The sequence below is a fragment of the Lepisosteus platostomus genome, chromosome 9 (genome assembly GCF_059453375.1).
Source record: "Lepisosteus platostomus isolate fLepPlt1 chromosome 9, fLepPlt1.hap1, whole genome shotgun sequence".
In the NCBI taxonomy this organism is placed as follows: domain Eukaryota; kingdom Metazoa; phylum Chordata; class Actinopteri; order Semionotiformes; family Lepisosteidae; genus Lepisosteus; species Lepisosteus platostomus.
This window is the reverse complement of record NC_142619.1, coordinates 19,177,180-19,204,218: the sequence shown is the minus strand read 5'-3', so window position 1 is coordinate 19,204,218 and position 27,039 is coordinate 19,177,180. Positions and strand designations below refer to the sequence as shown.

The window sequence follows — 27,039 nt, the reverse complement described above, 5'->3', positions numbered from 1 at the left end:
GCATATATTTCACCACAGTGTCTCTATAGAGGCTTCTGAAGTCTGTCAAGCGTTTATTTGTGAGCAAAAAACACTGTGCCGCCACCTCAGGTGTTTTGTTACCGATAAACATTGGTATACTTGTCTGTCAGCTCTTGGCGTTAACCCAAAATGGCCTCTGATGGGTAGTGTTTTTAGTTCTGCTATCTCAGTCTGCTATCAGCACTGGTCTAGGGTTTTCCTTGACAGCTTTGATTGGTTTCTCTTGGCTTATCTGGCCTTGGTTGATTTGTAACTATACCTGTGGTTTCTTTCTTGTGTACATTCCAAATGGCTGATTTTGGTTTATTGCTGATTATGTGGTTTGGTTCTGTGCTATGGTAATGACCGAGTTTTTTTTTTATTTTAGCTTCACAAGCGCATGCACTCCTTCAACAGGAAGTTCAATAGTAGTTTTTTTTATTTTGACTTTTAAACTAGACTCAAAACACTTAAGTCAAGGGGCAACAAGTTTACAGGATATTAACTACGAGTGCCTTCTTACCCAACAACAATCACCAGACCAATAAATGGTGTCTGTTGGTCAACTTTCCCAAACATTTTGAAACCTCAAAATAGGTTCAACAGTTTAATATAAGATGGCAGAACTAAACAGACTTAAACAAAATACCAAGGAAATGCACTTCAGTAATGTTTTTTAATAAGAAATGATTACTATTAGAGTTCATAATGAAAATCTAAGGCACTGTAAATCCTCCCCATTTAATTAAGAAAAACTATCTGAAAATTATCTGTAATTAAAACGGCTGATTAAATTACAAAGTTATCTGCACCCTCATTATTTCAATCTTGGGTTTCTTTTGAGCAACTTACTGAATACAACATAAAGTCAAAATTTAATTTTGTACCTAGAATAGGTTTGTTGTTTTGCAAATGGTACTTAACAATATTTAAGACTTGCTGTGGATTCTAATCGTATGAAAATTAAAATGTTCAAAGAAATTACTTAAATTTAGATTCCTTTAATACATTTTAATGGATGTTATGATTTCCAACCATTTATATAACAGTGAAATGAACACAATTTGGAAGTAAAAAAAAAGACAACTCATTCAAAATATCACATCTTCTTGTCCTTAAGGTGAAATAAAGCTTTTATGTCCAGCATTGCTTGACGAATGTTCTGCCCAAATCGATAAGAGTCCTGAAAACAAATGCACACAGAATAACCATAAACGATAATGTAGGTGTAAAAAACAGCACACTGCATTGTTAAACTTGGCTATCTATAACACATTATTGACAGTAACATAAAACATAAAAACAGTTATAGCTGCAAACAACTGACAACATATTTAAAATATATTATTATAATTCAATGTAGCTTTTAATGCGACTTCCCCCAATCTAAATAACTTCTCAGTTACATCACTGTAAAGGACATTCTGAGCCTTATCTTGATCAGTGATTGTCTCTCAGTGACTTGACAAAAGATTTCTTCAACAAGTGCAAAAAAAAAAAACATTCTGGGACCAAATTCCTGTTTTTCTGGAGGAACCAAAAAGGAATATGTTTTCCAGTGATTTGAGTCCTGCACTCTTCCCACTGGGATTTCTAAGTAGTCCTGGGTGTTGGTGTTTGGAACTTATGACTTATTCTTATTTCTACTCTAAGCTTCTGGTCTGCTCTTCAAACTATCCCTACATTTCTTCATGTTCTCTGGTTTCTTACTGAATTTCATTACTTACTGTTCTAAGATTATCATATTTCTACATATCCAGAACAATTCCATTCTGATGTGTACTGTAGTTATTTCTGTCTATGCTTTAAATTGTAAGTGAAGCTTACAATATCAGAAACCAGCAATACAAATTCTTACATGGAAACAGCTAATTCAGTGCTTCCCCAGATTATATCTTGGACCATGGCAGTATGTTATACAAACCAGAGCTCAGCGATTTCCTATGAAAACTATAGGACTCTGAAAAGAATCCAAGAAACCCAAGAACAAGACAAAATTTGTTTCTTCACTCAGGGTTTAGCACTAGAAGGTGTTTCTTTCTTATTTGCAACCTGTAATACTACTGTTATGTTTTTTTTTGTTTCTCATTGGCTGCTGTTCTCCCAATGTTGTAAGTTAACAACTTTGTGAACAGCATCATTTGAGGCCAAACCATGCCAGTTTAAGGTACGGAAGCATGTCAGAATGGCATGGCAGGGTACTGCGCAGCTTTTTTCAAATTGTCCAGAAACAATATACTGTAACATGCGTGAGTTAGTATGGCAGAAAAAATCCTTTCAGATTTCTAAAATGCCAAAAACGAAGTACTATATATCACTGTTTTCCCAATATGTCAAAGTTTCATATTCAAGATTCTCTCACTGCTGAAGAAGGCTTCACAGCCAAAACATTGCATTTCCTTTCTTTTCTTTTCAGCATTGAATAAAGCCGTTACCTGGTCCTATTCAAGATTCTTATGTTTTCCTCAATGTACGAACACAGAGCAACGTAATATAGTGTACAAAGTAGAAGAACCATACATACTGTTTCTGGGCTAGAGAACTTGCTGGAAATGTGGAAAGTAATGAGATTTTCCCCAACGAAATTGTAAGAGACTCCGTATCCATCGTCAGCTACCTAAAGAAAATAAATACAGAATACTGGTTCATATATAGCTCTTGTGTCAACTTGTGTAAGTCCTCCTGCTGAACAAAACCACATTTTACTGAATTGTTTTGTTTATCATCACCTTTAGTTCTAATGTTCTATTGCCTACAGCTTCAGAAAAAACTGAACTGAAACCCTCTATCTGAATAATAGTAATTAACTGACTTATTAAACATAAATCTTGTTTCTCAAACTACAGTACACCTGATAGCTTCGTTATACATACTGAGGCATTTTGTTACATTTGCTTCACAAAATACTGCAGGTTTTTTACCTCTGTAGCACACTGGATTGGTATTTGTTAGTTAACAACTAAGCAGTTTTTACTTGCTATGTATACAAAATAAAAATTTTATATAATAAAAAAGTTTAAATGCTTAATATGAAAAAAAGCATGGAAAGTGATCTTTGGAAGATATCCAAAACAAAGCACGTTTCCAGTTTAAAAAAAGCTGGGAACTATTGTGATATTAATTTAATTCCAAGATAGGCGGTACCAATATTTATATCAGCAGCTACATGTTAATTCTTACTTGCTTTCCCAGTATGCTATGATTCATATATTGACAGGGATTTTGCCACATATTTAATCTTATAAATGTCCTGCCAGGCAATTGTATACTAATATATACAATATTGCTAACGATAAGGTAAGAGAGGAAAATCTGAAGCTGTTCAAACATCCACGTCCAGTAAAAAGGCATACGTATTACTCCACTCATCATTTAAGCAACTGTTCTTCAATAAAAAAACACTGACAAGTTTCAATTACAATAAAATGAAAAGTCACAGTAATTAAGGTAGAGATTTAGAAGCTAAACCGTGTAAGCAAGTACACGTTTTGTTTTCTAAAAAAATTATCTGATCTTCTAGATGTCAGCATTACTAAAAGCAAAACAGGAAAACTTGCCGGTCCAAATCCCCCTCCAGCACTGATGTGGTTTGGGAACTTCTGTATATCGACCAAATGCTGCTGCTGCTGAGGGGTCTGGCTGGTGGACAGGCGCCAAGGTTCAGAGAGCACCTATATCAAACCAAGACAAGGCACAGCTACTCAGAGTCAAGAGAAATGTACGGTATATAGCCTATTTATACAGCTGTGGTAAACAGTATGTGCACTGCACACAATATATATGGTAACTGGATAAAAAAAGAACAAAATAACTTGTATTCATGGATTCTAGTGCAATGCCCCTCTGCCTACCCAGGGCACGGCCCACCTATTTCAGAGCTGGTATTTCATTTCACAGGACTAGTCTGTGGATTGCTCAAGCAGAGCATCTCATTCTCCATGTAAGCAGTCTCTCAGACAGGCTGATTCGCCTCAGTCATAACCACTATCAACCAGGTCATCTTTATTACTCAAGCGGGGTCTTGTCAATTTAAATCATATCTTTTTGAAAGGCTATGTATACAGAGACTCAATCAACTCAAATCATAACACAGGCAATTTTAACTCAAATACTATACATTACGCATCTGACATTTTTATAATATCACATGACTAGAGCTCATAATTGTGTAATTCCAAGGTACATTCCTGCTGAAATAATCAACAAACCTATCTTTTCATTATGTCCTGTAAAATGGAAATAACGTTATGTATATGCTAAATCGGTTACTGAAGTAAAATGTAGGTTGTTGAGTTTCCAATCTTACGTCAGTATTCATCTTTGATGATCACAGGACATTATTTCACAGAGGTTCCATCAGGAAGCATCTCACATTTTGATTCACATCAGTTATGGCCTTGATTTTACCTTGTATTAGAAACCAACCATAACAGAATGAATGATCTTCAAAAATACTATTGTAAATATCAACAGATAAGAAAGGAGGTTCTATTGGTAGTGTATCAATAGTGTTTTTTTCCACAATGAAGAGGTTTTACAGGTAATAATAATATAAGGCTGTGTTTGGTGACACTTTATTTCTGATTATTATGTGAATAAAATAATTTATGAGTCAATCAGCGAGCACAGTAAATGTTTTATTATAAGATAGTAAATATTCAGCTCCTACCAACTGTTTAAGTGGTAGCTGTTAGAGAAGGAAGTTAATGTATATGTCACACAAGCAAGGTTCACTTTAGCACACTTACCATATCTTTTATATTTGTTTTATTTTTCCTACTAAGAAAATACATCAATGAAATTGAAAACTGCTGCATTAATCTTCCAAGTGGATAATTTAAAAAATGCCACACACTGGTACTTAATCTAAGTGTTGGGGAGACAAGGGCCCTATTTTAAATTTGACCTGAGACATGAGAATTCTTAAGTCTTTAGTTCTTGAGAGGGTTGGAAGAAAAGTGAAAGTCTTCAATGGCTTGAAATGAAATGCTTTTGTTTTCAGGGCACATGTTCCCAAAAGTTTCTGACCTGTTTGAGAAAGGGGGAATCAATTCCAAGGTATTTGGAGACAATGTAAAGACAGAAGAGATGCCGGTCAATGCCTGCCCCAGTCATTGCCAGGCGATACATGAGTTGGTGTTTTTCTGCTGCCCTGCGAAACAGCGCCAACTTCTCTTCACCCTTTTCACACAGCAAAACAGAGAGAACTTTTACTGTGAGATACAGGCTACGCAAGAAAATTATACTGAGCAACTGACACTTTAAGGGTTTTATATTCAAATTCATAACTGATTTGTCTTATAAAACCTGCTTAATCAACCCAGCTATTGTCCTGTTTTCCTACAGCACAATCACAAAATAATGCATGACCATCTGCTTCAGGCCCTGCATGATGCTCCAGGGAAAGGTAACATGTAACACTGAGTCAGGCTCTCTTTTATTTTGTGCTCGGTGTACTGATCCATACATCAAGGCTACTAATTTTGAAATGACAGGTTCCTGTACTCTATTTCTTACTCAAAAGTCGCATGTAGTACAATTTAAGAATGCATAGAAATCACATCTCACAGTTCTGTGTGGATCCTCCATGGCACGAACAAACGCTGTGGACTCATTTGTGCAGGAACGTACAGTTTCTGTTCGGCCTTCCCGGAACATCCGGGTCATTGAAGCTTCATAGGTCAAACAAAATTCTCCCTTGTCCTGAAAGAAATGAAACAGCCAAAAGTATGATTTACAAAGATACATTCCTCTTTTGCATTTATTTATGCAACATCAAACATACTCCATGGAAAAGCTTGAATGTTTTTATTTACAGTGCCATTTACATGTCCCTTTCACCTTTGTATAATACTAAATCCATCTAATATTTAATTTATCTTTAAATAACAGCAATTGAATCTATAAATGAAACTGGCAATTCTCAATTCTAGTCCTGGGTAAGTCCCGTGTTCTTTTAACTTTATTTTAAATTTGGTTTCAGCTATTAAAAAGATGAATGAGGTATGTAATTTGTGCGAACACTGTGCTAATTAATGACTTTCAGGACTGCCCTCATTCAGGTGGGCTAACAGAAATGTACCGTATTAAGATTCCAGCAAATGGAAAAACTAACACTGTAAAAGATGTCTGGTATAGTGCTATTCCCACCTGTTCAATTAATCACATGTTAAAAGATGTTTAGTTATAAAGGATAAAATTGTGAATTAGAAATTTGATAAGACACTGCATAAGGTTCTGTACTGAAGTTGTTATTTTAATAATTCCTACTGTATTTTAGAAACTGAGGACTGAGTGCGGATAAAAATTTACAAACAGATCAGTTACAGACATAGACACAGGAACTCTCCAGGACCGGGACTGAGAACCACTGAATTAGACTATAATTTATAATTGTAAAATTAAACTATATTTTTGAAGAATTCTTAAATATGCAAATATACCCTGTCAAGTGGTATTAATGTCCATTTTATTGTTAAGTGAGTGGCCTAAATGGACATTAGACATTGCAATCATTGAGACTCATTCACATGTGGTTTTGAGAAAAGAAGTATTTGTACATTTATAAATAAACTGAATACCAGAGTTATTTTTTTCACTTCTTGAACAGGGCAGCCACATGACTTTAAACAAAAAACATGTTTATTGCTTGGCTAGAAATAAGATATTTTTTCCAATTTATCTTTATCTTATAAGGTTTATCTTATACACAGGTATCTTGTCTTCTCAAACATATTTTTAAATTATTACAGTACATAAAGAAAAGTAATGTAGAATATGAATTTCATTTGTGATTATTTTGTACAGTACATCTACAGTACCTTCTCGGTTTTACTCAAAGGCAACTCGGTGAAAAAGGTGTCCTTACCCTAAAATGTGCCAGCTGTAGAGCAATCTGAGTGAAGGCATCAGGACTCGTTCTGCATTTCTTAATCAGGCCTTTGCCAAAGTCATCGAATATGCAGCCATGGAAATCAACATCATCTGCTATCGTCTTTGCAATATTATAGGAGCTCTCAATAATATCCTGGCACTACAAATAAAAAACAACATACACAACTAATAATACATAATGCCTTGGGTAGATGTATTATATAACAATAGAAAGAGTTTCAGAATAGTTTTCCAAGAGACAGTGTCAAAGTGTGTTTGAGTTCCATGCTTCACATTTCAGCTTTATCGTTTTTTGTAAAGGTGTAAGGAGCCTACATCGTATTTATATTTCACAAACGTTAGGTAACCCTTACAGATCCTATGTATAAATGCTGGTGCCATACAAGCAGTAATTCCTGACATACTTAATAATTCAATACAGCACTTGCTTCTTATGTACAGAATGTGCTCATTCTTACACAGCCCACTATAGTTTACAGTCATAGTTTCCCACTCAGCAGAGGCTTGTTCTACTGTACCTCCTGTGGAATATCCCACTGCAGCATGCTGGGAGGGGGAAGGTTCTTGTTTGGATCTCCTTTGCAGTGACCCTCTTCTGTATAACCCAAGTGAAAACAGTCTGTTGACAGAAGATACTGAAACAAATGCATTGATTAATAATGGACCAGGTCAAACAACAAGGGGCACATTGGACATTGAAATTTCACTACTCAGTGTGTTTATCACGTGCTCTCCCACTGCTCACGTGCTCTCTGGCACTTGATTTCTACTGCTTTAGGTAGATCCTTACTTGCCTATCTCCTGTCTTCTTATCTGTCTTATTACAATAGCATAATGGCTTTCCTTTGTGGAAGTATGTGTAAAGGCTTTACCTCCCATAGGTGACCAATAACTGGTGCATCGGCCCAGGAATGCTCAGCATTAGCTCCCAGTTTCCCATTCTTGTAAGCAATAAGGGTAAAAGATTTGTCAAACCACCTTAAAAAGAACAAAAAATCATTGATATTGTTATGTTTGTTTGAGCAATACACTGACAGTTTACCCCTCCGCATCTTTGTTTGCCATGGAAGTCTACTATATATAAATTACATGTACATATCTCCTTTATATAGGTACAAATTACATGAGTTCAACTGCATAACTGATGATTTCAAATTCATGGTTTGTGAGAGGAAAAAATGCTGCTGCACTGGTATACTGATTTCTCATTAAATCTCATTCTCATGCAATAGCATTTTGTAATCTTTAAGGTTATCGCCTTTTTCAGAAAAAAAAAAATCTTTCTTTTCCACTTACCTGTCATAGCATTTTCCATGAAGCAAAGATTTGGCATACAAGTCAAGGGATCTCAGTTTCTCCTGGTCATAACCATGTGCTTCATCATCCAAAGTCAGGAAAATGGCTGCTTTCTCAATTGTATCAAGGGAAGTCTTGTTTACTCCCTGACTGAAGAAAGTAGCACGAGTTGTGGCCCACGGAATTCTGCGAAAAATTGTCAACCCGTAACTATGAAGAACTGTCACATCCTCATGTAGCCTAGAATGGACCACGCTAGTTAATGAAAATGTTCGTTTATATGCGTGCCATAATTAAAATAGATCGCCAGTTTATTACAAACCTCATTTTCCAAAATATGTATAATTATTGCAAATTATACCACTAGTATTTACAGCACATTAAAAGCAGAAGTGGGATAAACCACAAGCACTATCGGAGCAGAATCAGTGTCTAAAAAGTCTAGTTTGACACCCTGCTAAACATGACTAGAAATTTTCATTTCTTTCTAGGCGACCTCTCAATAGTCTCCCTGAAACCTTAATGATTCCTAGACATCTGGCTCTGAATAATTGTTCACCTTTCCCCAGCTGTGAGAGCAGCCACTTTCAGTTCTCCGGGCTGTGGCTCTGTTTTGTCATTCAGGATCTTCTGAAACTGCATCTCCAGCTCGGAGGGCTGTAGGTGACGGCCCCCATAATACAGCCACACCTTGAAGAAACGTCCCTTGTGGTACACCACCATGTGCTTGCTCTCTTTCAAATGCTGGACATAATCTTTTCAAGGAGAACAAAAAGCATAAAGGATGCTGTCAGATCAAGTCAACTCTAACAAACCACATCTCATGTTATTTTGTGCTAGTATTGCTCTAACACGTATTATATTAAAATGCCTGTGCTGGCACTCACTGTCAATGCAAGCCAGACTTTTCTTGGTAATTTTTAGCACATTTAAAATGTTAACCAATTTATTGGCCTCTCTCAGTACCTAGATTGAAGTCAGAGATATTTTCTGTATTTAAAATCCTAAAACAGCCATTAAAATATCATATATCACTTTAAAAGCAACAGAAACTGTAAAGATTAAGTAATGGTTTTTACCAGATTTTCACAAAACAGATCATCACCTGTATCTACGCCTGGGATCCTGGTAGTGTTGAAAATCCTTTCCATCTGATAGGAACACATTGGAACAATGTCTAATGCTCTTAGCTGGGAGTAACCACAAAAGAAAAATGAATTGCAGTTTTAGTGGTACATCAATTTGATGTGTACCCCATGTTAAATAAATTGCTTACATGTTTAATACAAAAAAAATACAAAAACTAAGTCTGCACACAATGCAATATAAATGGTTCAGATAGATATTTCTATATCAAGCAGCTCCTCCATTCTGTCAATTTCCATTTCCTTCCTTAGAGCTCAGCAAACACTCCACTTGCTAGGAAATTAGAAAGGTTAACCCGGCCTATACACAGGCATAAAATTCCCTTCAATGCCCTTAGCTAGACAGCCCCTAATCTACTTTAACTATAATTACCTTTATTCAGATGCAAATCTCCAAATCAGTAAGGTATAATTGAAAGATAATAATCATTTTATAATTCTATTACTTTTTACAGAAATGAGAAAGCTATAAGCAGGTGGTATATTTCAAAACATTGAATTCAGATGCTGTGGAACACTAATAAATATTTAAATAATTCCACTTACATATTTTCATGACACAAAGGATTTTTGTTGAAACAGGCACATTTGTTTTTCAAAACCAAAAAGCAGTAACAAAGCTTTTAAGGCACTAGTATTTTTCTTAACACAGACTTTGTTTACCAACATCTACAGTAAACAAAAATGGACACAAAGTGTAAATTGTGTGTTTTTCAAGACAACAACTGCTTTATTTATATATCATTATTTAGAACAAAAGTTAAAACAAATGTTACCAACTTGCAGAAGCAACTTCATTACACTCTTTGGCAACATTAGTAACTGTTATGGAATAATAAGGTTGGCTGTCCCCTGTAGTGTAAGGAAGCTGGCTGTAGTTTTTTTTTACCTATGGTATAAACTTTAATAGTTGTGTTGTGCCTTCTTCTTTTTCACCAAATATCCAATTTCTCTACCCCCTTTTTGATAACCTTTAATGAAATTACATGATACAACTTTGAGAAAACTGCACTGAGGGGCAATGAAATACATGGATCATTGGAATAATAACAGTACACTAAAGGAGATTAGCATTGGTGTGCACTAGAGGACATGCAGTGCGTTCCTAGGGTATACAATTACTATAAAACCTGCCAAAATAGTGGGTTCAGTGTTCTCATTTGCACGTCTACCACATTTCATTGCTGCACAGTGTAGTGTTCACTATACAGTTATTTCACTTGGTCAGTTTACTGCAGTGCTACACAATTAAGATAGATTAAATGCAAATGCAAAATGCTGGAGTTTTATATTTTACTTTAATACTAGGAGAATGTTTGGATACAGTACCTCAGATTCTCTGGTGTTTTTTCAATTCATGCAAAACTGTGCTGCGTTGGCAAAACACATCATTGACTGCGAGTACGCTTTCGCCAGAAATACACAACTGATTAATTTAGAAAGGCTGCAGATCTTAACAACGTTTTGAAAACGGCTGCATTATCCCAGTGATCATTTCCACTGAGGGCAGTCACACCATTAACCGATCTCAGAAATCTCAGATCTCAGAAATCACAGAACAGAAATCATCAAGATGTATCAATATCACAATCCTTTCAGCTTACATGGTCAAGGATGCCAACTCTGAGTATAGAACTTCCCTAGTTCCGAGCATCCAGAAGTAAAGTCACCTGAGAGCCTAATGTCTTTCTAGCTTTGCTTGGCAAAACACTACTGTATTTTACACTCCTGATCTTTTTAATTCTTCTTTTGAGTCCACCCATGCTTGTACATATGCTTATTGCACATATGCTTTCACTAACCTGTTGTATATGCTTGTCTGAAATCAGGATAATTTTATTCAGCTGTGATAATGTCATTGCACAGTGAGAAAAACAACTTACTAAAGTACTAAAATAACAGAAGAGAACAAATCTAACATTTAGCGTGGATAAATGGAAGAGCTTACGGGAGCATGCTCTCCACGGTCTAGTTTGCGGCGGTACATCAACATGGCATGCACTGCATTTCCAGCCCGTGCAGCCTGCCGGTGAGTGGGGGTGATATACAGAAGATCCTGTGATAAAGACAGTGTTAAGATATGTTAAGATAGTGTTAAACCATAATATTAGAACATAATGGTGCACTTAAGTGCTTCAAATTCAAGTCTACACTAACAAGACTGCAACTGAAGGAATCCATTTTCATATTAGGGAATTTAATTACTTCCATTCTTTACTTACTGAGCTGACCAATTTTTTTTGCAATTGATCTTATATACGGAAGTTCTACAATTCAGTTTCTTTTCTCTCTAGGCCAAGCTTAAGAGCATATTGAAGTGCCCAGAGAGAACACAGGAATCCAGCTAACAGGCAATAAGAACAGTGGGCCTTTTCATAACCAATCTTGCAACATGCAGAGTATTTTGATCTTTAATTATCCATCATTGTAATCAGTCCTGCTGGTCTCATTTCTTACCATGACATAATAGTTACTGTTGACCATAATGGGACTTCGGCTCCTAAGATAAATGTACTCCTCCCACCAGTCACTCACCTATCAACAAATAAATAAATAAATAAATAAATAAATAAATAAATAAATAAATATTCAGTTCTGGTTCTGTAATATGAAAGCAAAAATACATATTTTCTTCAAATCTTTAAAAGTTACAGCATATTTCTCATTAAATATATTTTCTATCATCCTGGCAACTTATAAAGTACTAAGACATTTTAAGTGAGTTTATATATTGTGATCATAAAAGCAGCTAATTAAATTTATTCATACAAACAGAGGTGTCATTTAGATATGCCAACACTTAATGGATCCTCGGTTGTACAAAAGGACATGATGGAAATGCAAGAAACAGGAGAAGGTGACATACTTACATAATTTGTTGCCCACCAGGATTTTAAGATGAGGTACTTCTGTAGTTTTGGAGCTGGATCTTTTCTGAATTCATTGGCCACACTTTCCATCTGTTTGTATTGCTCATCATCCAGCAGGGGGCGTACAGACTCAAGGTACTGCAAGTCAATTAAATCAGAGGATTGTATTAGTGTTTAAAGTAGGGAAGAAATTACCTTTCCACTGCCCACTGAAAATGTTAAATATGCAAGTCTACTAAAAACTCTGTACATTTTGTTAATAGGCATGAAATGTGGACACTTACAGTATTTTTCTTAAACTTCTTATAATCATAATTATTGGTAACTATTTTACTGCTGCTGTTGCCAATGTTTAACCAGTTATGTTTTCGAATACATTATATACTGAATTATTACTACTGTTGTTGCTGTTGGCTGTAATACAAGAAGAAAAAAAAATAAGGATTTTTTTCAACATCAAAAATGAAGTTGATTTTGCATTTCTTGAAGAAGTCAATCAGAATTCCCAGTAAGTTGAAACTCCATTTCAAAAGCATTGCTTTTTACTGGGAAGAGAATTTAACTTCTTAACACTGCACTCGGACAAAGAGGTGAACCGCAAACTGCAGTTACTCACTCTTGCAATGGTGGCGTCAATGCTGGGGACCGGGAGTCTAGGAAGAGAAGCCTGGAAACTGTAGAGCAATGGCCTGCGGCCAGAAAACAGCTTCACAAGATTCTGAGCCAACAAGAAAAAAAAAGCAGGGAGTAAGCAATTGTGCAGCTGGTTCACTTGATTTTCTTCTGAGTTGTAATGAAATGGAATATAAACCTTACCGCCCAGATTTTGGTGGTCACACTCATTTTTCCATGTGGCTCAAAAATCCAGCCATGGTATGACAGCAGCACTTTGAGGATGTAGCGAAGGATCAGGATAAGAGTCAGCCATAGACCAGTCGCAAACAGCATGGCACTTAGAACGGTCTGGGTCTGGGCTGTGAGATAATCCCTACAAGACCAATGGCAAACAAGATCTCTGTGTGGGTTTAAGGGCTGGAATTCTTTCAAACCCAAATTAATACAAAAATATCGAAAAGGTAAAAAAAACAGTACCTTGCTAGTTTGATAAATGAGGTGATAAAATACACTGACTTTAAAAATTACTGAGACCCTTGCAAAGTTTTTACATTGTGTTTCTTTAAAGCTTGCAGACATCACACTTCGATATAACGATTCTTAAATTTCTTATGTACAAAACATGCTCTCCACATTTGAAGCAAAGAACAAAAAGAAAGAAACACCATTCATATGAAAAAAGTCAGGATTTCATTATTATACAAACCCTTCACTGTGTGCACATCTAAATTTGTTTAGGTACACAAAGTTAACCTTAATGGGTCACATAATTAGTTGTGTAAAGTAATAATCTCATTTTCATAATAAGAAACACCTCTATTTGTAAGGTTCCTTTGTCAGGGAGTAAATTTCAAGCCAAGATCCAACTATGAAGACCAAGGAATTTTCAAAGCAAGTCAGCTACAGAATAGCTGACTGTATGAGATGGGAGAAAATGTGCATCAGTATCAATGATCAACAATACCCAGAATTACACTTAAAAACTAGCTTGTGTGACAGAGTGGCAAACTCATCTGTAATCCCTCATAGTGTTTGTAACAAAGGAAGTAAAAATGCATACAGGTGGCAAAAGGGTTTAGTGCCAGACCAGTTAAATCTGCAGACCCAACACAGCACATTTCCATCCAACTATCAATCATGGTGGTAGCAGCATTATGTTATCATGAAAAGCTTGTCAAGACTGAGGAAGAATGGATGGAGAAAAGTGCAGGCAAAGTTTAGAGAAAAACCCGCTTCAGTCTGTCCTGTCTGGAATAGAAATTCACCTTTCAGAAGGATCATGACTCAAAGCACAAGAACAAAGCCACACAGGAGTGGCTTGAGGATAAGAAACTGAATGCCCTTCCTTGTGTGACCCAGTCAAGTCCTGAATCTGAATGAAGACTTCAAAACAGCTGTCCATTTTGATAACTTCAGAAAATCTGTCAAAAGGACTAGACAAAATGTGTACCATGCTGGTGTGAAAGGCTAGTAGCCAAACAGACTTAAGGTTGTAATTACTCCCAAAGGTGCTTCCACCAAATATTGAGTTTAGAGATTGGAATACTTATGCAAACAACATATTTTAGTATTTTTTCTCTTGCAGACATTTATTTTAACTAATCTTACCTTTAGAAGTCTTAAATATTCAGGTTTTGACTACATATTATTTTTTTTAAATGTCTAAGTAGCATTGTAACTTCAAAAATTGGAACAGCATGGGAAGGGTCAGAATACATTTGCAAGGCACTGTATATAAACGAAATAAATAGGCACCACTACAACTACAGAACAATTTAACTTGAGTTAGGATTATATTTGTTGGATTTATTCATATACAAAGAAGAATATACAAAAAAAGTTGCTTTACGGGCTAAACAAACATTAGGCGAGGACCTGGATTTCTGAATTAAACGTTCGAGACTACAGTGTTGACCTCACTAACCTGACAGGCAGAGTTTTCTTGATGCCATCAATCATTCCAACAGATGGGTCTATTCTTGCGTACATTGTACTCATGATAGCAATAACCACTATCAGCCAACTCGAGGGGCTGGCAGGGTACACTCCGGTCAGGATGCCATTCTACAGCACAATCAAGGAACACATTCAACATATCAGACAGGGCAACACCAATCTGCAACGCAAACTGTGTAAAGGGTCAGCGACCCACAGTTATAAGCTGTGTATAAATACCAGGTTGGGCTGCTTTACCTTGAACCTGATGAAGCGCTTCCTCCATGATGTCACTCCCGACACGTAGATGTTTTTCAGCACTTCACGGCTCAGCTGGAAGTCAATGCCATCCGGAGTGACGGTGAACTGAAAGGCTACAGCCTGATGAGCTTCCGCCATTTTACAGATCTGGCCACCTGCTAAAAAAGGCCACTACATTTTATTTACATAGTGCACACTGTAAAAGCATGATCATGGTGGCAGCAAATGCCAGCTTTATGCTAGCAGTAATCTGGTATAGTCAGTCATTTTTTATCCCCTTACAAAATCTCCTGCCCTGAGGAAGAAGACATTCATAACTAATATTCCTTCTTTGCTAAAGCATCTTTCATGGTACATCATCCCAAGGTGCTGTATAATGAAACAAAATTAAAGAGGCAAGTATACAGACAAAATATAAAATTAGACAGAATTAAAAGCTAGGGTACAAAAGTGAGAGGATTTGAAAATGCTGACTGATGTGGGATATCATTCCAAGAGATCACTCAACTGTTTTGGAGCAACAGGACGTAATACAATTCTTATATTGGACAATAAACTCTTCTTGAGTGCCAAAGTGTTGCACTTAACTTGATTAAAGAGATGCTCAAAACAACCGTGGAAAAGGGTTCTCTTATTCAACTAGCTTCCCAAATACTGCTGGCCTTGTGGCAGTAAATGCCCTGCTGTAGGATTGCTGGTGTTGCTTGAAGGCAACTAAATGAACAGACAAGACAAACCCCCTCTATCCATGTACAAGTTTTTGTCCATTTCATGAAGTGAAGATGGTTACTGTAAAAGTGGGTGATTTGTAAATTATGTAAAATTCCACCAAGATATAGCTATAAATTCTCAAATCTAGCTGGCTGTGGGCCACTGAGAGGAGAACCTAAAATAGGATTGGAAAAACAAAAGTACAGTAACTTAACGGCACGTTGTAGTTTGCTAGTAGTTAACTTAAAACAAATAGCTAGATGCTCCGAAATACTCAGATCACGGACGTGTAGAAAAACGGGTCATAAACATAACAGGGTCCAGTATGTACTCTTCGTCATGGTCATGTTCGCATACCAATTGACGCCAAATACGAAGAGCACCTAGTAAGGCCTAAAACAACAGTGTGGACTATCAACAGAAATATTAAAAACCATCCTAAAATGTTCATCCTCCTGAAATCACGTGATCACACAAAAATCCCAAACCTATCAAAAACAAAGAATTAATCCGGCTATACTGACCTGTACAAAATACCAAATACTGACGACAAGTTAGAAACGAGCTTCTGTGACGTGCTTTCAAATGTTTTTTTTAAAAAAAAACTAGTAGCGCATGATCTCCGACTTAAGTCAATGAACAACCACCGAGCCAGAAACTCTCCCAGACGCGAGTTAATGTTAACGTTTAATATTTTTTGTTCGCTGTTGTATGTTTAGTGTTTCACAACGTTAAATGTTGTGAAAATAACGAATATTTACAGTACGTGAATAGAACATCATTTGTTAAAAATAAAAAATACATCACCTGCGTCCTTTGAAATTGTGCAGTGAACCTGCTACTAAGGCAAAGATGGTGACCATGAAAACTGAATGCTACCGGAAAAGCTCGGTGTGGGTATATTTTTCGGGCACGAAATCGCGTATGAGACTGAACTGCGCGATGTAACGGAACATCTTAGTTTCTGTGAAACTGGGGATCAGGCCAACTTTTTCAAACAAATTTAACTAACATAAATATTGCACTCTCATCTAATTCTAGAAAAAAAATATTATTCGCAAACGTTGGGATGCCAATTTAACTTTCTTTTCTCCTAAATACCCGAATACACTCGTTTGTTTACTAGGCTGTTACACGTAGACTTGTACATGTGCGTTACTGCAACACTGTAGAGTAGTGGTTAGGGATTTTTAACTGAAAATGTTTTCGTTCCGATCACAGGTGGAAACTCTGTGGTTGTAACCTTGAGCAAAACACTTTACTGCATTCTTCCTTCACCTTTCACAATTAACTGAGATGGCAGAATGGTTAGGATTGCTTCCTTGCAGCGCTGAGACCCTGGGATCAATTCCTGGGGGTGCTATCAGCTTGGAGTTTGTATGTTCTTTGTGTGCCTTGCACCAAGTGCTTCCTGGAAAAGGGTCTGAACCAAAGTGACCCTGAATTGGATAAAGTGGATATTGAAAGTGATGTAATGATGATGTGACTTAAAGAGGTTGTGTAGTATATGAGGATGCAGATATTATCATTAACTGGGGACATAACTGGCAAAAGTATCCAACACAATGTCCTGACTGTGTCTGTAGGGAGAGACCCCCAGTTAAGCTCCCCTAATGAAACAAGAGACCCTCCACTCACATTCTCCCCCTCTGGATGCTGTTTGCTCCAGCACTGCACAATGAAAACATGGTCAGAGGAACAGTAACACAGGTGGGAACAGTATGTGGGGAAACGCAGCAATAACAAGTCATTTTCAGTCTTGATAACTCCATATCCATTACATTACTGTATTTTTTAATTAATGTAATTGTCATTCAGAATTAATATATCTCCACTTTAGTCTGGCAAAAAAAATATTTAGATATCTTAAAATGTATCTGCTGTGAGGTCACACAGACCTAGTTTGTTTTTAAGTGGAGTGTTTGAATGACCCAGTCAAGACTGAAAGGCATTTTCCATCACGTGTGACTGGAATTCCACCAAGTGGGACAAAGTTGACATTTCTATTTACAGATCTGAGAGGTATAAGAGTGAGTGTAGCCTGCTTGCTGACAACATCATGTGTCAAATATAAACACTGCAACGAATTCAGGTGCTATAGAGAACTGTGTGTCAGGAAATGGCTTTTTAGCTACAGAAAGCTGGAATTAAAATTATTCAAAGTGGCATATCCCATTCCTCAAATGCATGTGAGCTTGCCTTTTATTAACAATGAGGCATTTAGGATTTCAGATATTTGTGGACGGGCATTGGAAAGAAGAATTCCCGTAAAGGTTCCAGATGCTTCATGTTAGTATTTCTTTTTCATCATTTGTTCCCAGATTTGCAGGAAAGAGGAAATATGGTATAAATGTTTATTGATCCTTGTGTTCTAGAGACAAAAATCTGAATTAAACCAGTTATGTCTGAGCATAATTGTGACAGCAGTGATCTTTCTGATTTGTGGCAAAGGTACTAACAAGCTGTTGAGTTTATAATTGGGAAAAGTATTGCTTAACATAACATAATATTGCTTAACATAATAATTAATAATAACATCAGCAAAGTATCATCCTTGTGTTCCACCACAACATGTTGTAGTGCTCAAAGATAATAATGTAACAAACAGTTGCAAATGATGTAAAACGTGTGTTTAAATAAGTTAATCACATACACAGAAAGCTAATGTCTATACAGGATGTGTATAAGTTAGTAGGACAGATGGACACTTCTACAATGTCTGAGGGACAATTACTGTACTTACTGTACTTACACTTACTATACGTTTATTACTCATACCCTTTGTAATGTATTTGGGGAACTTTAAGGGCTGCTTGTACATAAAACAAAATGTTAAAAAAATGTAAAAAGTATAATATTCACTCGGCAGCAAAATCAATTTTAATTTCAACCTGAATAAATTAACATTAAACTGTGAACCGTGGCTGGTAAATTGCTATTATTTTATTTGTGTGGACAAAAGTTGACTGATGTTGAATACCCCATATGTCAGATTATTTCTTTAAAAACATGCAAAAAAATTTTAAATTGAAAACCTGTTCAGACATCAAGTGCTTGAAGTTACATGACAGACCTACTGTACAAATAGGCTTCAGCAGCCTCAAACCATAATCTGAGTCTGAAGATTGCAAGGCTATAAAACAAAACAAGACAGCAGCATGGAAATGGATTGAAACTGAATGTGATACCTCTTCTTGTTGGCTGTTTTATTGCATTCAAATGAAAATGAACGTGATGAAACAAGAGTAAGAAGAATTTCCTTTTGTAGAAGCATCTTAACAAACAAAATGAAGTGCAGCAAGAATTACCAATAAAAAAACTTACCTTGTGGCAGGTGAGCAAGAAAAGAACCAAAAAGAGGAAAGAAAGCTTAACAGAGCACAGCTTCAGACACTTTCAAACAGAGCTCGGAGAGTTTGATTGTCTCTGTTGACCAGTGTGATTTAAACGTCCTCCACATTACAATGCTCCAACACTCTGTTGCTGTGTCCTTTCCTATGTGCCCTCTCTCTCTGTAAAGATTGACTTGCTGTGTGTGTGTAATAGGACACCATGAAATGTTCTACTGTACAGTACCTCAGTTGGTACTCTTTAAATATAACATATTTTCTAGGTACTGACATTGAATGCATAAATGCAGATTGCTCTTACTAGCCGGGTTCATCTTAATAATCTTGAATGTATTTTTGCAATGTTAAAGAAGGTCGATCCTACAAATATTCTATAGTTTGAAGGATTTTCTTTCCAACAGACGATATTGCTCCGATAGTAAACACACACAAAGTGAAGTAGAAGCTTCTCCTAATGCTCTGTGCTGCAGTGATTGAGCCCTTTCTTTGTTGTTGTAAGCTTCAATAAAAGTAAATAAAATGGTCACAGGTTCATATCAGCTCTCACGAAAAAAAAAATCTCATGGAAGTTTTTCTCAGAATTAAAATGCACACTGTACTTAACCCAACAAAAAGAAACAAGAAAAAAAAACTAACAGTAAACCAAAGTGCTGTAAATGCTGGGTTCTAGAATGTTCAGATTTTACAGGTATAGTGAAATACAGACCTGTATACTTGCTTTCCATTAGATGATTTTAACACAACTAGTTAAGCATTTTTACTGATAATAAATTCAAGAGTATAATCATGATGCTACTGTAGTTGTTAACACATACGGTATGCTTTGAGCTAGCACAATCCTGCCATACAAGTGTAATTAAAGCTCACACAGCCTCATGAATGTTATCAAAACAGTCTTGACCAACAAATTTCTGGAAACAGGTGGAAGTATCACGCTCAAGGTCAAAGTACTGTGCCTCACTGAATGGGAGGATTACATGTGAAACTCTCACCATGGGAAAAAAAGATGAAAAAGAGCCTCATATGAAGATGAAATTGGGAGAGGAGGGAGCATGTGGGTGGAGAGTGACTGGAGATTCAGTCTTACAAATGAGTTCTGTTCTGCTGCAGGCATGTAAACTTCATTATTGAGAATTGTTCCTTGCCCTGCAAGAGTAATCTTTTCTGTGGCTTGGGTCTCCCCCCACTTGCGAGATTCCACACAGAATGATGTCACAACATTCTGGTGGTTATTCCCTCCTATCAAATGCAGCTTGTCTGTGGCTCCAAAGAAGTAAAGACTGGGAATTTCTGCATCGGCACGGGTCAAGGTGGGGAGCAGTTCTGACCAGGAATCTGAAAAGGCAAACAAATCAGCAGTTCTTTGGACCTCACTGGAAATAGCAACACAGAACTGGACAAAATGTCCTAAATAACACTGGTGTTGTTGAAATGTAATTGACTACTTCTCAAGATTCAAAATCAATTGGAAGATTAGTCCATATTTGAAATAGACCTAATCTGGGAGCATTTAGTAACCTGCTTATATAGGGATTTAAAACAAATGTCAATCTCAGTATAAGCTGCTATTTTACATACTCGGATTCTAGCATTTGTAACATCATGGTAAATGTCATAATGCTTCATGAAGTTGAATTCTAGCTATATTTTAGCTTTTTTCAATCCGTCTCCTTTACTGAGCAGAACTGTGTGAAAAGATCACTTGATGCTTGTGCTGATCTAGCCATTTACGTTGTGTGTACACATGTACGCTACACACTGAGGTGTTCCTCAATAAAAAGCTCTCTCTGTCTTTCACAATAGTCTTGTACATATAATAAAGTCTTTGAGCATTTTCTTACTCCAATTTATTACTAATTACTATATAATAATGTTTTAATGCTTAATTTTTCTGGTGGTGAAAATTTACCAGTCTGAAGCACTCTGCAACTACAGGGAAGTACATCTCTAACTGGGAACATACAGTAGGGCACTTTTTTACCCAAATGTTTGTGACGACCAAGTTCTGATGTTAAAACTAATAATATGACTTCTTTAAAAGAAAGAAAGAAGGTTGATACATTTTCATATTTGAGGTTGAGCATATTTAAGACTTTTTGCGTAAATTAGGATCTTTATCTGGTACAAAAAAGAACAAACATTTTTAAACAAGGCAGACACAGTGGTTAGCATTACTCTCTGCATGTGCATGAAATTATATTCTCCCCTTGTTAACATGGATTTTCTTCGACAGTCCAAAATGACCGGTTAATTGACTTCTGGGAAAATGGTCCCTTTGGTGAGTGTTGGTGTTGGTGTGTTTGAGTGCTCTGCGATGGACTTGCATCCTGTCCAGGGTGTATCCTGCTTTGCGCCCTTTGATTTCTGAAATAGACTCCGGCTCCTCTGTGACCCTGAATGCACTAAAATTGTGGGTGGATGATAAACAATGCTATTTTTTAAGAGACAAGAGTGTCTGCAGCTGCAGCATAGAAATCCTCACCATGTTTCACACTGTACTGCAGAATGAGTTTCTCTCCAGTTCTCTGAATGCTGCCTGTGACATAGATGCAGTCATGTAGGACTGAGGTGAGGGGGATATCATGAGACAGAGACATAGTGAAGAGGAAGTCATTGAGTGGGAGGGATGAGACGAAGGCCCAGGTGTCTGTCCAGGGGTCGTAGCGCTCCACAGCTGTGTAAAGGACAGTGCTGGAGTCAGGAGCCACCAGGGTGTCCAGATACCAGCCTCCCACTGCGAAAATATACCCCTCACACACTGCTGTGCTGAAATGGCGTCTGTGCTGTTACACAACAAAACAAAGCAGGATTTTGTTAGCTTAACGTTTTTCACCCGGGCCAGCTCAGCTCACCGATGTACAGTGTTTAGGGGACACAAAAAACAAAACCCCATCTGACGTTCCATGGGCTCATGCCTATGTAAATCTTTAAATTTAAGTCACTAGCCCCCCTTTTGTTCTTTAAAAGTCAATTCTGGGTAATAGAGAAAGGAAAATATCAACGCTTTATTTCCCTCAAAGTTAAATTCATCAAATGCTTTTCATAAATGAAAAACTGGTTTGAATGTGTCAATGCCAATGTTGTAAAATGACAAATAAATATCTATTAGCAGAAACATTACACACACAGTATTTTTCCAGTAGTGGAAGAAAAAAAGTACAAAGTGCTTCCATGCTGTGTTGTGTATTTGTATATATAAAGACATGGTGTATACTAAGAGCACAATAAGACATACAGTAACATAGCAAGATAGCACCATTGTAGGGGTCCTCCAACAGCCACCTCTAGCTAAAGTCTCCATTTTATCCCTGCAACTAATCAAATGGTTATTGTAACGTATCACACAAGATAACACAATGATCAGAAAACAGTGGTCCTGAAATAATACAGAATCTGAGGATCTTCATTCTTTAGATTTCATCCATCTCTTTCTCAAAGAGAGCCAAAGTATCGGCTTCAACCGCATGACTAGGTCTCTTTTTGCACACTCCCACAGCCGCTTGGGTAAAGAAATGCCCCCTCAATTTTAAACGCACTTCCACACATTTTCCACTTGTATCCTCTGGTTCTTGTTTTCCTGCTGATTTTAAAGACGTCTGTGAATGTGAACTTTGTGGATCCTTTGAGGATTTTGAATACAGGATCAGTTTCTGTTCAACTGAATGTTTTAGTCTTGAACAGATTACAACACAAAAAAAGGTAGTCCTGTTTTTAATTTACCTCTGTACCCTCTATTCTTTTCCATTCTCATGTCTGAAGTTTGATCACTGCACTACCACTGTGTACCCTGTTTCAGAAGAGGAGTGTTTTTGGACCAGGACAAGGAGGTCCAGCCTAGTGTGGACTATCTGCGGGAACAGTGAAAGGCGAACCAGAGATTACAAGACACATGGGCAAGTGCATTGCAGATTGAGAACAGGAGGACCAAAGAATTTTTAACCAAAGAATTGTGGGAATCTGGAACAACTTATTCTGTCACATTATGGAAGAAGTTACCCGAGCTGCTTTTAACAATACAACTGCATACAATCCTCAGATTAATTACCACAAGCAACCAACCCAGCTGCATGAGCCAAATTGCCTCCTCTTGGCTGTAATCTTATGTTTTTTTATGAATACAGAACAAAGAAAATGAACAGGAAAAGCAACACCTCTTTGTAGCTTATTACAGGCTTCCTGCTCATACATGATACAAGCTGAAGCCAAATACCATTTATAAAATTAACACAGCCCATTTTAGAATTATTTTTATTATATAACTCTTACTAGGTTTTTATTATTGTTAGATTCTTTTTTAAATGTTTTTTTTTCTCTACCTTAATTAAAGGTGCAACTGAGACCCAGCTGTTCGTGCAGGGATTGTAGCGAAAAGATGCCATCTGAAACTCAAACCCCCTCTTCACCTTCTGTCGGTACCCTCCTATGAGGAACAAGTAGTTGTGCAGCACAGCAGTAGTGAAGCACCATTTGTCAGCCACAAATGGGAGTCGAGCCTCTCGGCGCCAGCTCACATCGTCTTTGTTCTCGTCAAAGCTGTATAGATAGAGGGCTCCTTCGAGTTGAGGAAAATTCCTCGCTGTCAGGTTTTCTTTTTTCAGGGCGCACAGCCTCTGGGTACCGCTTGACCTTAGCCTGATGATAGTTTCTTGCGCGGTTAGCTCCAGGCTTCTGGTCAAGCAAGGAAGTTCAAGCAGGTGCGTGCTCAGGTAGCGGTGTATTGTATGGAGCATCTCCTCACAGCAGATGGCCCTAGAGAAGTCGAGGTACATTTGACAGTTCTGAGGGCTTAAAACTTTCAGAAGAGTAGCCAGGCATTGGGTTAAGAAGGGCTGGGCCAGAAGGTAGCTGCCCATTTCAATGTGCTCCAGAAGGTCTTCCTCAGACACATCAAAACACTGTAGGAATGTGAACTCCAGAAGGCTGTGGAAGAGTGCAGAGGGAATGTGCTCCAGATGAATGAGGTGCTCTGTTGTTTCCTTCATTCTGGACTTGGAGAGGGCCCGGAAATACTCGCTGCAATCCGATAGCTTTCCCAGATCAACCTTAAAAACGCACAGAAAAACAAACTTTCTTTCCTGTTTTTTTTTTTATCAACTTACGGGACTTCAGAAATAAAAGCCCTAAAATAATGCGACACATCAGTGCTTCGTTATCACCAAAAAGACAATTTAGCACAAAAGATCTCTTACATAAATATCTTTGGTGTATTTTAACCTTTCCCCTCTGTTTCACATGCAGCATCCTCTCTCACTCGTAATATGCTTTATAGCAAAGCTGTTGATAGAGCACAGTGCATCCTGCTTTTTATAAGTTTGGTAATATGTTGATTTTTCAGAATTGATTATTTTTTCCAGCTTACTTGTTCCATTAGTAATACTATTTCATCTTGTATAAGAAAAGGTACATGGTTAATCACTGACTTCCTTAGACCAGTCTCTTTGTCATTTGATTTTATTTAAACATTTGAAATCTTTCAGAGATTATCCTTCAGCTTTTCAATCCAGTTAACATTCTCTTTTTTACCTGCTTAAGATGGGATATGTTTTTTAAAAATACATTTTTAATTTCAAATACTTGCACGTGTAACTGACAATCTCAGTAAAGGTTGACACCAAGTTGGAAGAGCTACTGTACACCTCTAGTCCAGGCTGAAGTAATTTAGGGTTCCATTGTATCCAGTAGGATTCAGTTGTTTTTATTCCTGTGTCTACAAAACCACAGTAAAACACAGTAGACACTTTTAAGGTGGAGTGGCTCAGTATACTGTTCAGCTTGGTCTAACCTCAGGTTTAACTCTAGAGTCCCCTTTTTCTGCAAAAACCTATTCCCTAGAGGTAATGCAACTTTTTATTGAATGGTTTTATTAGCCAGAAGAGGTGCACTGCAATGGACCTGTAAGCAAACCTATGACATTTTCAGTCTGAAAAGGAACTATAGATCCATCTTGGAAATAGACATGCCCAGTACTTATTCTCATACATTCTGATATGGAACAAGTAATAGGTTTATTCCATGCTGAAAAGAGAAGAGAGAAAACAATGTTGTGTTTTCTCTCTTCTCTTTTCAGCATGGAATAAACCTATTACTTGTTGCTTTGCAGACTACACAAGCTAATGGACCTACCCACCTGAACAACATTAAATTTTAGAAGGAACAAAAAAAAACAGTAAGCATGCAAGAGTTCATTACCTGAAAAGAATGTGTTCTGGTCTGCACTGTAACCAGAGACTCCTCGTTTCCACAAGAGTAGATTCTTAAAGCAGAGCTTTTCTCCCAGGATTTCAATTCTCTGCCATCTGTGTGTCCAGATCTGGAAGCCACAGGGTTAAACACCAGCCTTCTGAACATGGGGAAGACCCATGCAATCAGTTCGAACCCATACCTCACCCACACAGTGAAAAATGCCAAAACTAGAGATACACAATTTCTGGATGTATCCATCTTTTTATACTATTCTTCTTTCTCCAACTACATTATGAGTTTATGCACCATCTTCAGAACCAAACAGCAAAGTACATTCAAAAAACATCTGGAACAAAACTATATGTTCTGGGAAATGTATTACAGTACTTTAGATTATTCCACTCCTCAAGGTATGCACCAATTACTTAAAAAAATACTTGTATTAATTTTTAAAGATAAACGTATATGTAGCAGGTTTTTTCGTACAGGAACAGAACAGTTTTCTGACTGTCAGATACAGAAAGCTCAGCACACCAACGCCTAATCTGCTCAGAAAACCGCAGTCCTACACAATGCAGTGACAGTCTGCCAAAAAAGAAAACAAAAAGGTTTTGTGAATTTAAGTATGTGAAAATATTTCTGAATCACATATTGAGAAACTTCTAAGCTGTTTTTTTCTTGCTGGGAAATCTTCAGAATGGCTGTCATTAGAAAAACTTTTCGAAAGCATTGACGCTAGCGGTTCTATTTTAAGCTTCTTGAGCTCTGTAGACTGCTAGGCTAGTCCTGCTTATCTCTGCTGAAACATGACACCTGCTCCACTTAAGTGAGACTTTTTACCCATGAAGAACTACCACAGTGCAACTGGAAATAATTTTATGCTCTTCAGTTTCTCACTCATAATATTTTCCTCATAAGCAAATGATGCCACATGCCAAGTGTACTGAAGTTTAGTTTACACAGTACTACATTCCATCTATTTTCTAATGGCTTCGTCCAATTCAGGGTTGTGGTGGAGCTGGAGCCAATCTCAGCAGGTAATGGGCTCAAGGTGGGGTACACCCTGGACGCAGGGCTGACAGACACAAACACAGATGCACACACACATACCAAGGCCAATTTTCCCAGAATTCATGTGTCCTACCAGTGTGTCTTTGAACTGGGAGAGGAAACCAGAGCTCTCAGAGGCAACACAGAGAACATACAAACTCCAAACAGATAGTACCCAAGGTCCAGAATAAATAACCCAGGGCCCCAGCGCTGTGAGGCAGCAATTGTGCTACTGTGCTGCCCTTCAGACATCATATCAAGTTTTAAAACAAGTATTACAATGCTCTTAAGATTTGATGATATCCAGTAAAAGATTAATTCCAAAGATATCTGCTGTAATATTCCTTTAATTAACAGCAGGAATTGCAGTTACACAAAAGCTTCCAAAACATTCTCCTCTGGTGCAAAATTCTCAACATGATTTCTAACTCCCATGCTAATTTAACAAAGCATAAGCATGTATTAAAGTTCTCAGAACATAATCAGTGAATAAATGCAGATCAATATAGTATTAAAGGGGAGCGTAAAAACAACCAAATATTTTTATTCACATTTCTCATTGTTACTTCACAATATCAAGCTGATACCAGTGTTATGACTGGTTAAAAGGTTCTTTATAGTCTCGACATTATTATATTTGAAATCATTCATAGAATGCTATTATAATTCCACTTATAGCTATTAATCCAAGAGTCAAAACTCAGAAAGCCCTTAGTCTTTAAGATGATT

General features: G+C 37.2%; 2 protein-coding genes and 1 long non-coding RNA gene across 6 annotated transcripts; all 3 read right to left on the bottom strand.

The window, feature by feature from the left end:
- Positions 1–985: 985 nt before the first annotated feature.
- Positions 986–19,742, bottom strand: cpt1b (carnitine palmitoyltransferase 1B (muscle)). Of its 4 annotated transcripts, none has more exons than XM_088647103.1 (19): positions 19,052–19,742; positions 15,014–15,171; positions 14,745–14,884; positions 13,022–13,193; positions 12,822–12,923; positions 12,206–12,343; positions 11,793–11,870; positions 11,284–11,391; positions 9,296–9,380; positions 8,750–8,945; positions 8,191–8,376; positions 7,767–7,872; positions 7,413–7,529; positions 6,869–7,033; positions 5,569–5,703; positions 5,029–5,181; positions 3,554–3,671; positions 2,525–2,613; positions 986–1,183 (listed from the first exon to the last, which is right to left on the bottom strand). In XM_088647103.1, the coding sequence occupies exons 2-19, from the start codon at positions 15,152–15,154 to the stop codon at positions 1,100–1,102; spliced, it is 2,313 nt and encodes a 770-aa protein (XP_088503229.1). In that variant the 5' UTR covers positions 15,155–15,171; positions 19,052–19,742; the 3' UTR covers positions 986–1,099. The 4 variants fall into 4 exon arrangements, with proteins under 4 accessions (XP_088503229.1, XP_088503227.1, XP_088503230.1 ...); XM_088647101.1 differs by having other exon boundaries at positions 15,014–15,174; positions 19,052–19,741; XM_088647104.1 differs by lacking the exon at positions 19,052–19,742 and adding an exon at positions 16,535–16,657.
- A 56-nt stretch (positions 19,743–19,798) lies between these two features.
- On the bottom strand, positions 19,799–26,568 carry LOC148654606 (kelch repeat and BTB domain-containing protein 13). Its single transcript, XM_088647106.1, has 4 exons — positions 25,267–26,568; positions 23,394–24,119; positions 21,560–21,860; positions 19,799–20,412 (listed from the first exon to the last, which is right to left on the bottom strand). Exons 1-4 carry the CDS (start codon positions 25,516–25,518, stop codon positions 20,066–20,068), a joined length of 1,626 nt encoding a protein of 541 aa, XP_088503232.1. The 5' UTR covers positions 25,519–26,568; the 3' UTR covers positions 19,799–20,065.
- LOC148654607 (uncharacterized) lies at positions 22,068–22,899 on the bottom strand. The gene is made up of 2 exons (XR_015941499.1): positions 22,539–22,899; positions 22,068–22,485 (listed from the first exon to the last, which is right to left on the bottom strand). It is a non-coding gene; the product is annotated as an uncharacterized LOC148654607 (long non-coding RNA).
- Positions 26,569–27,039: the final 471 nt, after the last annotated feature.